The sequence below is a fragment of the Lissotriton helveticus genome, chromosome 5_1 (genome assembly GCF_964261635.1).
Source record: "Lissotriton helveticus chromosome 5_1, aLisHel1.1, whole genome shotgun sequence".
NCBI classification, from domain to species: domain Eukaryota; kingdom Metazoa; phylum Chordata; class Amphibia; order Caudata; family Salamandridae; genus Lissotriton; species Lissotriton helveticus.
This window is the reverse complement of record NC_136065.1, coordinates 1,239,739,629-1,239,755,576: the sequence shown is the minus strand read 5'-3', so window position 1 is coordinate 1,239,755,576 and position 15,948 is coordinate 1,239,739,629. Positions and strand designations below refer to the sequence as shown.

The window sequence follows — 15,948 nt, the reverse complement described above, 5'->3', positions numbered from 1 at the left end:
AATATCACACAACATACTTTACTTATGAACCTACCTAAGATACACTCCTCCGTGGATGTACGACGTTACAACGCGTACTTTTAAAACGCGTGCCGTTACTACGCAAGTCGTTACAACGACTTGCGTTGGGGGGCGCTGGATAGAAAATATTTTAATTTACTATTCCAACTCCAGTCCCCGTGGATAGTAGGGAAGGAGTTGGATAGTAAATTAAACTATTTACTATCCTGGAGCGCCCCCAGCGCAAGTCGTTGTAACGACTTGCGTTGTAAAAGTTGGGTGGTAACAGTACCGCGTTGTAAAACCTTCGTTGTAAAGGTTGTTCCCCCTCCTCCGTTGGTTCCAGGGGCTCCTCCGTCTACAGTTCCAGGAGACTGTCAGAAATACTGTTCCAACCAGGTGCCTATGAAGGCATGGCTTGAACCTCACCTCTTGTAAATCTGCAATATTGTGTTTAGCGCTGAAGTAGTTTTCTTTGCTGCACTTTTTTTCTGTGCACGGCTATGCTGGCAAATCCATTGCCATCCTAAGGACTTCTGGGTTCCTGGGCAAGAACATACTTGGGGCTCCCTTGTTCAGAACAGTTGTGAGTTTATGATCCAATAACATTGCCACCGGTAACCTAAGAAAAGCTCATACCTTACATAGGATGGCACACTCTATGGTCAAATTGTATTGCCGAATGAATGTATGGTTTGTATGGTCTAAGCTGTAATCTTCTTTTCTCCAGAATACAGTATAATACGTTCCGAGAGCCCTAAAGACGACAGATGTCTTCTGCCGAGGGCAATTTCTTTAACCTTTGGACTATAGTTAGCTTTCAAATGTAACTTCTAAAAACTGGTGCCAAAATCCCTAAATGCAAAATATCTTGCAGGTTATTATGAAAGTTTTATCGGAGTGTCACTAATTCATAGAATAAACAATACCTTGCTGTAATTTTTAATACAATTATGGCCATTGAGTATGGAGCTTGCAGATCTCGTGCTGGTACTGAGGGGATATCTTTTACTCTGTGTTCCATTCTAGCCTTAGACAAATTGTACACCTTCAATCCCACCCTTAACACCACAAAAGAGAAATCCCTAAATCCTAGTAGTCACGCAATGTGTGGCCAAGCCAGCTTTGATTTTTGAAGTAAACATCATCCTGTCCATTAGAGAAGATTCACATTCAAATTTTCAACTTAACTGTATAGAAATTCTGTTGAAATAACATTTGTGTAATATTTTCAAGGCCCATAGGAAGAAAAACATAGGAACAGCATTACTCACAAAATTTCGCTGAACACCACATGGATCGTTTTCTTGGGTTTCACTTCAATGTGCCAGACACAAAAGGTGAAATGTGGGTGGAAGGCGGGGTAGTTTGGGCTGGTGAAAGTTCCCGATGGATCGGTCAGCTTTCCTCCACACTGCTGCGAGACTGAAAGAGTCAGTGGAATAAACTGATTCAATACGAGAAGCTGGACGGAGGGCAAGGGTCACAGTGGTACTATGTCAATGTCAGCAATGATGGCATGGGTGAAGCGAGTGTGAACAGAGGTACTGCAGAGTGCCCGGCGCAAAGTTCTGTTTAGTCATCTCTACATGTTAGAAATGCTATGTTTATAGGCTGTTTCACGGCATCACATATACATCAATGACTTGAATTATGCAAACATTAAAAACTAGGAATTAGGAGTAGTCACATGAGACAAAAGTGAGATCCTTATTAAAGGGAAATCTTGTGAGTGGCTGGCGGTTGGTAGATCAAGTGTTGTCATGTTCTACTTTACAACCCTCATGGAATTATCATAGCATCTTACAAAATGTTATTGATGAGTACAGAACTTTGGTACTAGATTTTTGTGCATTCAATTTTATAAATTACTTTAGCCCCGTTCTTCCTTCCTGTTTTTTCTGCTCTTTTGTTTTACCTATATTATTTTTAAATCGTTTTTGTCCTTTAAAAAATACATACAGCAATACAATATCTGTGTTTATATTAATATGCAAGTTATAACTACATCACTGTTTCTTTGCTTTCAGATAATTTGCCAGATAACTAATGCTGGATTTCTATATGGCACTTGTTTTCTATAGTTGTCTCTTGCAAGATCTAATGTCATCAATACATCATAACGGGCATAAAGAAGTATCTAGGCAGTGTGGGCTTTTGGTCATCCTCCTTCAGCCATTACCTCTCATGTAGCTTTCACAGTTTGCTGTTGGATGGATGGGATGCCATTCAAGCCTATGGCATTTGAAGATGAATACATTATGTCATTGACTTTCCATTACAGTTTTGGTGATGTGCCTAAGTAGTTTTTTGGTCTGACTTGCAGTTCTCGAGCTCCTTAACGCACTTTAGTATGCATTCACAACATAATGGCTATACCCACCATCCTTCAAGAGAGGAGCCCATTCAATGCACTGAAAGCCTCAGTCATTTATAAATACACTAATAGTACCAACAACAACACTCCATCTACATGCTAGCAACAGAATTTGCTTACCTTTCCTTAACCGAAAACCCTCCCAGAAACTAGTTTGAAAAAAAAAACTGTGCATTCTCCAAATCAGCTTCAATCACACAGTCAATCTACTTCAAGCTACATAAGGCTTGTGGCCCCCCAGCAAACTCTACAATGATGGTCTTACGCATATTGTCTCTTACTGGGGCTTTCACAAGAGGAATGCTAATATTAAACATATGCTTTTCTTTTGTCCTAAACTTGGCAAGTACTGGGTTAAGATTCCAAATGATATCATCAGCATAATCTCAACACGGAATAATTTAACACTTAAGGGGCTTTTTTTGTTGCTTTTAACCGTTGAGATTTGAAACAACCACGACTAAATAGGAAACAGTACTACTCGATGTAGTGATAGAGACAGCACTTCAAGCTGGAAGCCTCTGAAGTGTCCATCTTTCTCACAACGATAGAACGTAATAGGCCACATCCAAATACTTTGAGTTCACAGATAATGGGTTGTCCAATGCTGCCCTGAAGAAGGGCTTCCTGAATAAGACTTTCTTGGTACATGTGGAAAGAACAACTCATCACACCAAGGAAGAATCACAAAGGGCTTCCTTGATACAGAAGGAGAACTCATACCATCCCTGGGTCCAGACTTATCGTCCCTGTCTCTAACCAACCCTATGACATTCTATTAATTTTCTAGGCAATAAATACTTATGTATGTCAACATTAGACCTGGTACAGCACAAGCAACCTACTCATCTATGGATTTATTGAAAGGTTTCTCTCCGTCTGTTTCTCTCCCTCACCTATGTCTTTACTGTCATGACATTCTGTTCTTTTTGGTTTTTATCATTAAAGCGATTTAAATGAACAAACAATATGTGAAGTATGCCAGTAATGTGCTATGTTAGTAAGACAACTTTAGTCCAATGTGGAAACACATTTATAATTCACCCTTCACTCATGCTTAATGTCAGTGTAAGTTTTTCACAACTCACACAGTGCTGAAAAGTCCCAGTGACCTAATTCACACCAACCACCTCCAGGTGATGTGATCTTTAGGCTAAAATTGGGGAACGTCTTTCTTCTGCTGTGGGTGTGTTTTTCACATTTTCTTTCCCTGGGATACTGTCGGAGTTGCTCAGTTGTAAGGCACGCTGTAAAGATGTGCTTTTGATTCCTCAACTTTAGGTTTCCATTTGTAGCACACAAGAGAAATACTTCACTTATTTTCTACTGGTCGCAAAACTGCCTGCAGGTTACTATTCATTTGGTAAACAAGATATGTTATTTTTTTTGTGACATTTTTTATTAACAACATTAGGGATACATTCAAATCATATATGTAACCGGGTTAAAAAAGGAAAGGGAAAGCAAGTAGAACATCAGAACAAATAATTGGTTTTTCCAAACAAGATCAGTCAATTGCAAATCAGAAGTAGCAGATACAAAAAATGCAGAGATAAATTCTTAAATAAAAGTACCCCAGATTTCATCCAATTTCGTTAGTGAACGTGCTCCTCCTATTTTAGCTAATGAGGATTCCATAGCATATGTTTCTCTGACCAGAGACCACCATTCCATTGCGTGGGATGGGTTCCGTTATATCTACACCCGAGCAACAGTCAATCTAGCACATGCATGTAAGATAGTTATAAGGTCTTTCTGTGAACTGTTCAGAGTCTGTACACCTAGCAGTACCATTGATACATTGAGAGAAAGAGGTCTAGCAAGTTTTTGATTCAGAACCTGTTCAACTCTTAACCAGAATTCGGCCAATTAAGGGCATGAGAATAGCATATGTTCTAGATCGGCCGCTATTAAATCGCATTTGGGGCATTTAGACCGATCACTGATTGGGCTGTTTAGGGACCATTTTGATATTCTAGCTGGTGTATAATACAGACAGCATATTGTTTTGTATTGTTGTAGCCGTAGACTAGAAGACTGTACTAATCTATTGATACTGCAAAAAGCTACAGAGATCTGATTAGCAGGTATGTTTGTACCCAGTCTTATACTCCATTTCTCTGCCAGTTTCACACAGTTTTATGGAAATTGAGACATCTGTAGCCCTCACTAATTAATGATTTGATCTTAGCCGAGGAAAAACAATTCCAAATATCTGAATCTGAGATCTTCCTCAAATTCATACTGCGTATAAAATAATCTCGAATTTGTAAATATTTAAACCGCATAGCTTCAGTCAAATTATAAAGGATCTTTAATATCTCAAAATAAATAAAATCATTGTTAACATAAAGGTCCCCCAAGGTTTTTATTACAGACATAGCCAAAATATTGCAAGCCCCATCGTGAAAAATTTCAGGAAGTCCTGGATTGCCTCACAAAGGAAGTTTAGGATGAAAAAGCGTGGTCCTACATATAGTGAGAATTGAAAAACAAATTTTAACACTCTCTCTTGCGGTCTTGGATTTGACCCTTTTAAAGTAATTGGGGTCATTCACTTTAGCTCAGAACATATTGGAGTCCTCTCCTAACATAAATTTGTAAAAATAATACTGGTTATTTGAATTAAGTAAGCTACGGAGACGACCAAGGAAAGCTGCAAAAAAAATAACCTAAAATCAGGAAAGTTAAGCCCCCCCTACTTTAACGTAAGCTTGAGCAGACCAATTGATCGACTGGCTTTTTTATACCCCCAAATATAGCTACTAAAGATCCCGTCTAGCTTTTTAAAAAAAGGACTGTTAACACGTAATGGGATTAATCTGAATAAATAAAGAAGTTTAGAGAGTACCTTCATTTTAATTAGATTAATCCGTCCAATAATATTAAGCGGCACCTTATGCCATTTTTTTAGTATAATGACTGTTTCTTCAAGTAAGATCTCATAATTGAGTGCAACTTTTTCACTTATTTTAGGAGAAATATTAACACCTAAGTATGTAGCCGTTCTACATATCCCTTGTACTGGGGCCTGGGATTTATAATTCATTAATATCTGTGTTTTATTGATGTTTAATTTGTATCCGGACACCGCCCCAAACCTGTTGGATTCCTCGGTTATTCCATGTAGAGCTTCTACCACGGCCGTAGAATATTTCCCAATATCATCAGCATAAGCTGTGATTTTTAAAGAGTTCAGGCCAAAATCAAAAGGGGCTATTCGAGATTGAGTCTGTAAGGCAAAAAGAAACGGTTCCATAGACAGTGCAAACAGCAAGGGTGACAGAGGGCACCCTTGCCGAGTACCCCGAGAAATAATAAAACTAGAAGATGTCATCCCTGCATAGCTAATTGTAGCAGTTGGATGACCATATAGAGCTTGTATCCAACTTAAATATTGGCCTTTAAAACCAAGGGCTGTCAATGTTGCTCAGAGATAATCCCACCCCACTCGGTCAAAAGCTTTTTCAGCATCCAACAATATCATACCGAGTGGGGTGGAATTTACCTCCGCAGCGTCGAATGCTGTTATAGCCATATTTACATGAGCTGTTGTGTCTCTGCCCATGACAAAGCCGTGCTGTTGAGGGTTTACCAAATGTGGGATAAATGGCGCCAGCCGTGTGGCTAAAACTTTGGCAAACACTTTTGCGTCAGTATTTACGAGTGAGATGGGTCTATATGACCCACACTCGTCAGCTGGCTTATTTTTTTTTAGAAAAAATACAATCTTTGTAGTGTTTCACAAATTAGGGGCTTTTCCGCCTATGCCAATCGAGCTAATTACTTGACTAAAAAGTGGAAGTAATTAGTCAGTACAAAGTTTGTATAGTTCTAATGGTAGCGTGTCTTCCCCAGCAGCTTTGCCCGATGGCAATGCAGCAATTGCAGATCTCATCTCAGCCGTGGTTATATTCTCTGTCAGAAAGTCAAATCCCTCTATTTCTCTATTCTTTATTATATTAGCATCCAAATATCTTTGTATGTTGTTTATACTAGGATGGCTTTCTGGAGTATACAGGGCGCTTTAATAATTGACAAATTGCTCCAATATCTGTATAGGTTGACTATATACCAGATTAATAGGTCCCTTAATTTTCTTTATCAGTGTTTTAGCATTGTCGTCTGCGACTTTATATGCAAAAATTTTACCAATTTTATCCCCGCTCTCGTACTGAGATAGATGATATTTATGCAATTTTATACTGCTTTTTTCTCTACATATGGCTGTCAGAGCAGATTTAGAATTCACCAACTTATAACCCAATTCAATTGCATTTTCTAGACCCTGACATAAAGCCTCCGATAATTGATTTTCCAGTGACAATATATTAGTGATAATTATTTTGGTTGCTTTCTTACGTTCTAGATTTTTACTCCAGACAAACTGTTGCGTAAACCCCCTCATACTGGCCTTACAGGCGTCCCAAACCATGGTAGGTAGAGCAGAATTGATATTTATTTCGATGAACTCTATCAGATGTTTCTTAAGTTGTAAGATAAACTCTTGGTTTGATAATAGATATCTAAGGAATAAAAATAGCCTTGGGCCCTGCCTTTTTGTGAGATGTTAAAGGAGATAAGAATTGGGTTGTGGTCAGAAGTGACCCGTGGGCATATCTCCATGCTGCTGGTTTCTAAGATCTTATCTGAAACCCAAGCCATTTCGATGCGTATACACAGCTTATGTGGTGCAGAATTAGGATGTATTAGGATGTATTATGCACCAAGCATTTTGTATGTTATGTATGCTTCCCAATTCTATAATGGTGGCTTGTGTCCTGCGCATCTGTTGAAAAGCTCCCCGTCTAGTGGTATCTATGTCATAATTCATTATGCAATCAAAATCCCCCATAATTATGCGCTCTCCTTCCCATTCCAACAATTCCATGTTCAACCGGTCAATAATAGAAGGATCATCTGTATTTGGTCCATAAATGACACAAAATACATAGTTACGATTTTCCAAAACTAGTTGAGAGATAGCCTATCTTCCTGCGTTATCAACTGCAGTTTTGACAACTTCTGCTCTAAATAGTTTCTGTTTCAAAAAAGCAACCCCTCGTATTGAGACATTCAGTGCTGAGCAAACTATTACATCATAGCCTAATTGCCCCAGTAGCTTTCGGTCTTTATGGGAAATGTGAGTCTCAGATAGTAGAGCTATTTGAGGGATATACATTCTTAGCTCCTCATAGACTAGTCGTCTCTTATTTCTACTATTAAGACCTGCAACATTCCATGCCAGACATCTCAATCGATACATCCAATTGATGTGTTGTCCCCTTCCATTCTAACCATACATATAACTGTCTCCCTATTACCAAGTTTTACAAATCTTATTCTCATGCTGTTAGTTTTAAAAAAAAATTCCCCCCTCGGAAATCCAACTCACCCTGCACCCATCCACCCCATACCCCACCCCCTTGTCCCTTGGGGGAGGATACCCCTCTATACCCTGCTGCCGCTGACTAGGCAGCACTGCAGAGTAACAGCATCGGAGGTCACCCCTGCATCCCGACATAAATTGCAAGAAGGAAGAAGAGAAAAGAAAGAAAAAAAGGAGAGAAAAAGAACTTGTCTGAGTATTAATCATTTAATTTATAGTTTATTGTAATTATACACAGCTAAAAAAGAAATACCATATTAACTACGAAAGAACCTGACCTAAAGGTCTCAGAGTAGTAGAAAAAAAGGGTAAGATTAGAACAAATCAGATCCTATTAGATAAGCCCTTCATAAAGTTGCCTGTATTAACATTGAGTTGCGAAGTACTTGATCTCAAACAAGCTGAGCAGATATCTTTACCACCCCACCATGACTTCAAGATGTTAATTTAGAGAGTACCTGTTCCGCTTCCTTGTCACCCGTAAGAAAATATGTATGACCGCCTTTTATTACTTTTAGACGAGCGGGTTCTTGAAGGAAGGCTTGCCCCCCCAAAGACTTAAACGGATCTATAAGCTGACGCAGCTTCCAACGTCTTTCCATCGTTGCGTTACCTAAATCGGATCGCACAAAAAAAGGAGACAGATTCTATTGTAACCGGGGAATTAGGTCTAGCTTTCAGTGAGACTGCCTGTCTCAATAAAGAATTCCCAAAATAAATCAAAAACGGGCGAGGAAATTGGCCCCCCTTGTTTCTCTGATTAATCGGTAGTTTATGGACCCTTTGGAGTTGTGAGTCCCAGTCCCAATCAGACAAATCCGGGAAGGCCTTTTGGAACAGTTGGACTACATATGCCCTAGTATCTGCCCCGTCAGAACCTTCTGGTATTCCAAAGAGTCTAAGGTTTTGTCTCCTTTGCCGGTTCTCCATGTCCTCCAGCTTAATTTGTAAGCTCCCAATCTGTGCCTGATGTGTATTGGCCAAAGTCTCAGTGCGGGCAGATGCCTCCTCAACCCCTACCACCCTTTGTTGCAGTTCTTCAATCTCCTGGGTTATTCCACCCAGCTTGCCAGCCATCTCCTGTAAGGATTTTTGCATTTTACTATTATCTTTCCTCAGCTGCAACAAGTGTTGTTGCACTTCTTGTCGGTGGTCAGTCAGTGTCTGTAATATCAGACTAAGTGGGGAATGGGTATCTACTAAATCATCGGGAGCAACAGCACTGGTTGTACTGGTTGTAGGTGAGATTATAAGCGGGGTGGCCACTTGGGTTGAATCAGAGGTTGAGCTATGGTTGTTTACCCCTAGTGTAGTTGCAGCTGCTACTATTACTGCTGTTGTAGTCCTAGATGCGATTCCCCTCTGACAAAACTGGTTTTGTACCTACATGCGCGGTAGGTGGAGAAGGTACAGAAGGTAGACGAGGTATGTTAGAGCCATTAGGTAAGGGGAGGCCTTTCAAATAGTCTCCCTCCGTAGGGCTAGTGCCGGAGAGGCGTAGTGCCATGTTCTTGACCCCGCCTTTTGCTTGGATCCATTTACGGAGAGGACTTTTATCAACAATAAGTTTCCTTCGTAATGTTGAGGTAGAGATAGAGTTATTAACAATTTTGAGATATTTCCCTTCGTTCAATATGCTCTTCGCTTTGATCTTCCCCTTCTTACAGCCGGAGGACCTAGCTGCATCTCCCAGGGAGCTAGCCAAATCTTCCACTTCTTCAGTAAATTCCTCATAATCGTCATTAGAACATACCTCGCCCCCTTCACCAGTAGCATCGATCATCTCACCTGTAGCCGGGGTTACTCTCTCTGCCGTTGAATGCACTCCTGACTTATCACCCTCAGCCTCAGTGAGGGATAGCACAGAGCCCAGATTAAATGTTTTTAAAGTCTTGGTCTGATCTGTTTCCAGAAGAGATTCCGATAGTGACTTATTTGACTTGTCTAATGGCTCTGTATACGTTTCTGTCAGTTCAGTGACTCCCAAGTCAGTAATATTAATTTTTTCAGAAATTTCTGAGTTTCCGGGTTCTTTCTGACCCCTCAAACTAACATCCCCCATTTTGGTTGTTTTATCCCCTATGGTGAACTTCAAAGTATTGGGCGCTTCTGAATGCTTAGCTAATGGAGTACTAGGATTAGGGCGATTACCTGTAAGCTGAGCCGGGGTAGCAACACTGTTGCAAATCTTCACATGGGTGATGACTAAATTTACAGAATCATCAAAGTGTTTATTACCGGCAACATTGTTTCCTGCAGGAACTTTCCACCATTGGCAGCCAAAGAGTCATTCGAAGCAAGAAATAACAAAGCGCGGATCAGCTGCTTACCTGCTGGTCGGTTTTCCCCAGAGGTGGTGGTACCATTCCTGCCTTTACCGTCGTTGCCATGATGTCCGCTCCTTCAATAGCAGACGCGGGCTCAGCTGTAATGGCATTTCTCCCCGCTCGAGTCCCCCTGGATGCGTTCTTGGGCGCCATCCTAGTTCGTGGTGCTGGAGACAGTGGGGTCGTGTCAGAAAACTTTGCCAGCGTTGCCAAAGCTGTTGGAGCTGCTGGGGCGACCGACAGTGCAAGACCCGGCCAGCCAAGCCCCATCCAACCGAGCAGCCGCGGGATCGACAAACGAGCAGTCTGCAGCAGCCACTCGAGTCGACCTCCACGGAAGTGCAGCATCCGCCGTAAGAGCACAGACACACAAGGCGAAAATAAGTATTTCTGTTTTCTTCCTCTTTTTCCTTTGACAGTTTAAATTGCGGTTATGAATGTAGAGCCGTCGCTAGAAAATCCTGTCTCCACATCTCTCAAGGGAGCGGGGGACCTCCGACCAGCTGCAGCTCTGCGGTGGCTCAACCAGCCATCTTGCTCCTCCCCTCCGCCAACACAAGATATGTTCTTTATCGATAAATAAATGTAATAAACGCACTGGCGTCCAGGTGTGAAAGGTTGACTGATAGCACAAACGATTCTAAATGAGTTTCATCTCCATTCCAGGCATTCGTTCCATTGATGGGTACTGATATAAGTCTGTGAGACCTCTAGTAATGACAACAACTAGGTATGTATGTATGTATTGCGATTTATATAGCGCACGTATCACCCGAAGGCATCAAGGCGCTTGCTTTGGGAACCCGTCCTGGCTTTTCCCTGTGAGATAACCCCTACTGGGTATCCCCAGGGTGAAAGCCAGGCATCCCGCCACGGGTGGGCCGCCGTAGTGGAGATTAAGCAACTATTGCCCAGAGTTGCAGCGTAGGACCCCATGATTAGAATAGGCACCCAGGCGAGAATTATCGAGTCCGTGGACATTTTGGGCTCAGTACCCTGCCGCGTCGGGAATTGAACCCTGGTCCCGGGCCAGACCTCTGCATCATGGTCTGCCGCTCTTATCAGTGAGCCACACTCCTCCACTGTAAGGGTTTGTGTTTGACTCAATGGACCTCTAGTAACAGGCTAATTTACTGCAGTACGCACCGCCAACATGCTAAATACAGCTTCTCAAAACTCGCAGGGCATGAAAATGTAGATGCCTATGATTCTTTAAATCAAACATCACAAATCCAAGAGTTCTGACTTGCATCTTCAGTTGTAAGCCAAACCTATTTGCTTTTCTGTGGAAGATGCACAAACTGAAATATAATAGATTGCCAATAATTGTTCCAGCCTTTGTTTTCATCTCCATTTTAATTGATCATTTGGAATAGAGAAGCGTTGATGGCTGTACTTCTCCGTGAATTCTTGGATTAATTAGAAGGGGTGCAGTGGGTGGCCAGGTTTACCTTGTACTTCACCAGTGAGAGCAAGCTAAAGACACATAAAGAGGGAGCTTCTGTGTACGCAGAAGACACTTTAAGAAGAAAAGAAGAGTGTGGATTTGTGGTATGTAAATCTTGAAAAGGCACGGGAAAGAAACTGTACTCCAAGTCCTGAACTGAACCATATGAGATAGGTGGGAAGAGAGTGTGAGAGGTGTGAGAGAGAGAGAGAAAGATAGCGAAAGAGAGACGGATGAGTGGGAGGGGAACCCGGGGGGTGGAGGTGAGAGGTGGACTAGTGCACAGCACAAGGAGGTATAGGAAGGTAGTATGTGTGAGCAGGCAGTATAGAGAGGAGACGAGGAATGTGAGGGAGGGATGAGAAGGCCGCTGTGGAATTTCAAGATAAGAGTGGTAGTGTGAGGGAGAGATGAGAGTGGCAGTGTGTGATATTGGACAGATGACAGCGTTGTTGGAAGTGAGAGGTAGAGATGGGGTATTTTTGAATTACGTGGATAGTAATTAAATGGCATTTACTGTCATGAAAATATGTAGAGTGAGATTGTGTGTTTTGGACTTAATTATGTGGAATGGTTTTGTAGAGTGGTGCAGGGTTGAGAGGAGAGGTGCAAGGTGGAAAGGAGTACTACAGAGGTGTAGAATGCAGTGGGGTGGTGGGCGGTGATGCCGAATAAATTTGAGTGGCGTAGAATGCGGTGATGCAGAGTAGGCATAGAGTTGACTGCAGTGGCGCAGAATGCATCGGCACAGAGTACAGTGGTGCAGTGGCACAGAGTATAGTGATGTAAGTCACACAGAGTGCAGTTGAGGGTATACAGGTGCTGAGATGGTCTGATTAACCAGAAAAGGAGGTTTCCTTCTGGCTTGACTTCTGGGGACTGCCTATTGACTTATCAAGGTGCAGTCAGCAGTAGGTCAAAAGCTCAAAAACTTCTCTTTTTTCTCCCTCCTTTGATGAAGATTCTGTCAGGCTTGGAGGAGCTCTGTGTGAGGTGCTCCCTCTGAGTCACGCCTTGCGTCACGCCTACACCTATTGTTTGTTTAACTCTCTATGGAGCACTTGTATGACTCATAAAGTATTTGTAGTTTAGTTTTAGTTTCACATTTACAGCCATTTCTTGTCAGCTGAAAGTAAGCTAAAAGGCCACTGGATATGAATTTCAGAGAGAGTTACTTTAAGTCTGAGGGAAGCCCCGGATGGGCGTTGCTGACACACTTGCACAGTGATATACCTTTGTCTGAGCACACGAGGTTCTGAAAATAATTCAGTAATAAACCTCTGGGGTCCTTCTAATTAAATATAAAATATATGTAAGAGTACCTTTGATTCTATTACCTAAATGGGCCCGTGCACTACTTAGTTGGAGAAATGCCCCATTGTAAAGCAAATTGCTTAACTAGAAATAAATGAACTGTTTATATTTCAACTTTAAAATGTGTCTTTGGACTGTCAATTTTCTTCAATAGTTTGAAGTTAGCGTCAACATGACAGGATGCATATTAGACCAATCACATACTCCACACTCACTGTTGTGTACATTGGTAAATATCCAATGGCAGGCACTAATGTATGCTTAGGAATAAAATGCTCTGTATAAAATATGTGAAAGTGTACGCAAAAAAACCAAATGCAAATTTAATGTTCCAATACACATGCTTACAGAAAGACTGCTATATATGGTGAAACACAAGTGTCGGACTGGGACAGAGAATAATATGCTCATGCACCAAAATAAGAATGGAACATGTTAGTGAAATAAATACCTAAAAAAAGGCACATGTTTTCAAATTCTGGCAGTGTTGAACTTATATAGAAACTCTGTACAAATGTTTTGCAATGTATGGAAGAAAGCATGGATTTGTGCTTAGTGCAGACATCGTTTATTTTACTATTGGAGAAATCAACAGAAAAAACTTGCCCCAGGCAGGCCGCAAAACAGGCTGACAAACAGCCAAAAAACGGCCCGAAACATTTGTGTAAACAACAACCCAAGCATGGTTACAGAAAAAGAATAAAGTGCACAAGAAAAAAGAAACACCGGCGGTGGCAGGGAGCAGTGTGTGTGTTTGGGTTTGTAAGTAAATAAATAGGTGTCGACGTAATAGCACTTCTAAGATGATAGATGTGACACTGGTGTGCTTGTGTACAGGAGTCGAAATCTGTCTACAGAATCAATGGCACATCTGCACATTAGAGTAAGCACTTGTTACAGCTGGATTTTTATCTAGATTTTCACAAATCTTAGAATCCGTGGTCGACTGGATCTTTGTTGCCTGCTAAGAAGTGTAAAGGGAAGATTTCCAAATTCATAACTTGTGACAGCCTTGTAAATAATCAATTAAAGCAATGTAAAGGACCACTGACTAAAAAATAAAGTTAAAAAATGTATTACAAAGCCAAGAACAACTGGACGTACCAGCACCTCAGCAAGAGGTTCAGAAAATAAACCGGCACTAATACAAACATAATCCTATGCAAAAGTCTCAGACGCCTCAATATGAAAATCAATGTAAGTTCAAGAAGCATCAGGCAAACTATGACAGCTCCTGCTTGAAGCCGTGACTGCATTTACACAAAAGGAAAGAAAAGGTTAGTCTGTCCCTTCAGTAACTCTAAAGTGACATCCTTACTTAGCATCCCTCCCAGGGAAGAGAAAAGGTGTCAGCAGTGAAGACTTCCTAAAAAGTACACACACTCTCTATAGGTGAGTAGCCTAAGCTATAGAGCTCATTCTAAGATGCTCCTTTCAAAACCCTCTCCTGCCTATGTCCGCCCAATGTATCGTTTATAAATTCCATTGCACTCCCTCGATACTCGACTCTGCCATCCTACATAACAAGCTATGCAATGGCGTAGCTAGGGGGGTGGGGCTAGGTGTGGCCGTCCGCCCCAGGTGGCACAATTTTAGGGGCGGCGGCATTTACAAGGTGTGCTTGCTCTTCACACGGGGGCCGCACGGTACTGGTGGAGGCCTTTATAATTTATTTGGAGACACTCAAATTCTATATTAAAATAAATTATAAAGGCCGCCACCAGTGCCGCACGGCCCCCGTGTGAAGAACAAATGCAGCTTGTAAACGCTGTCTGCAGTGCAGCATGCGCATCTTACCCAGGCCGTTTGGGTTTGGGAGTGGATCGGATCCCGTCCCAGGGCCATCATTGATAGCGCGCCAGTCCTCGCGCGAGTCACACGCTCCACCACCACGCACGCGCTCACCTCTCATGCGTGGCCGCCAGCACGCCTATCACTGGAGGCGGGCCGGACCCGCGTGGCATACTCAAATTGCTGCAGCCGGGGCCCGCTTTCACTCACGGCCTGAACCTGCCTGCAGCCAGCCTTGTTTGCACCTCTGCAGAGTGCAGACCGGAGTCGATGGATGTCTTTAATTACAACAGCATGCAGTAGGGGCCTAATTAGGTATGTATTGAATTTCTAACATTGGGCCAAGTATCAAATACTGGACCCCTACCACAAAAATAAGTAGCTCGCTAGCTTTGGATCCTATTTGATGGAGCTCTTAACTCACCAGACCATGTTATGAATGCTTTTAAAAGTAGGTTTTTCAGTTTAAGTCATCCATGTAAATAGTTATTTGGGCTTAATAGAGACATTAGTTCGATGGGCTTAGATACAGTGTTCTTCTACATTCTTGGACCTGGTCTCTGCAGGGTCAGATATGAGTTTTGTGTGGTGAAGTAACTCTTTTTTTTATCAAGCAAATGACAAAGGTGTCATCATTTATCTAGCACATGTATGCTGTTAATTTGGCCTCACATATTTGAGTTTTCCCCATAGTTCAGTGTTCTCTTTGAAAAATAATCTGAATTGTCAGATGATGGTGTGTTTTGGGTATTGAGTATTGGTCCTTCCCCAAGTTTGTGGTGTGTTCACTCAGCAATGTGGAGGCACATTTTTGGGTTCATTTGTAGGGGTTCTGTGCGGTTGTGGTAGATGGTTGACTGGTATTGTCTCGGTCATTGACTTGAAAAGTGTGGTTATATTGTGGGTGTGATGCAGCCCATGGGGTTTCATTGCCCTGTGGTTAGCATGTACATGTTATTATCTGTATGTGCCAGGTGTGAGTAGTGTTGAACCTGTGTGGTGTTTCCCTTTTGTTTTTGTGTATATCATCTCATGGCGCATAGTGCGTCTAGGAGCAATACGATTACTGAATTCACCCTATACCTATGCTGTGCAAGATGTATGTGGGAAATCCTGCCTTATGTGATTTGTTGCTCATAGAAGTCTAACATGCAGTTAATGAAAGATGGTTAACAAGCATTCAAAAATTAAGCAAGGCAATTGCCATTTCCACAGATCACAGCTTCTCCCAAGATGATTTGGGGCATGTAATGCTAAAACCCATACTTTTTGCGGTTACACTTCTACAGAGTTTCTCAATACA

General features: G+C 41.8%; 1 protein-coding gene across 1 annotated transcript in view; it reads right to left on the bottom strand.

Moving 5' to 3' along the window:
• The window catches only part of CUZD1 (CUB and zona pellucida like domains 1), a 253,994-nt gene that overhangs the window by 107,430 nt on the left and 130,616 nt on the right, over window positions 1-15,948 (bottom strand). The window contains exon 4 of the mRNA XM_078643992.1: window positions 1,275-1,425. Within this exon, the coding sequence (XP_078500118.1) occupies window positions 1,275-1,425 (151 nt within the window). The remainder of the gene's footprint in view (window positions 1-1,274; window positions 1,426-15,948) is intronic.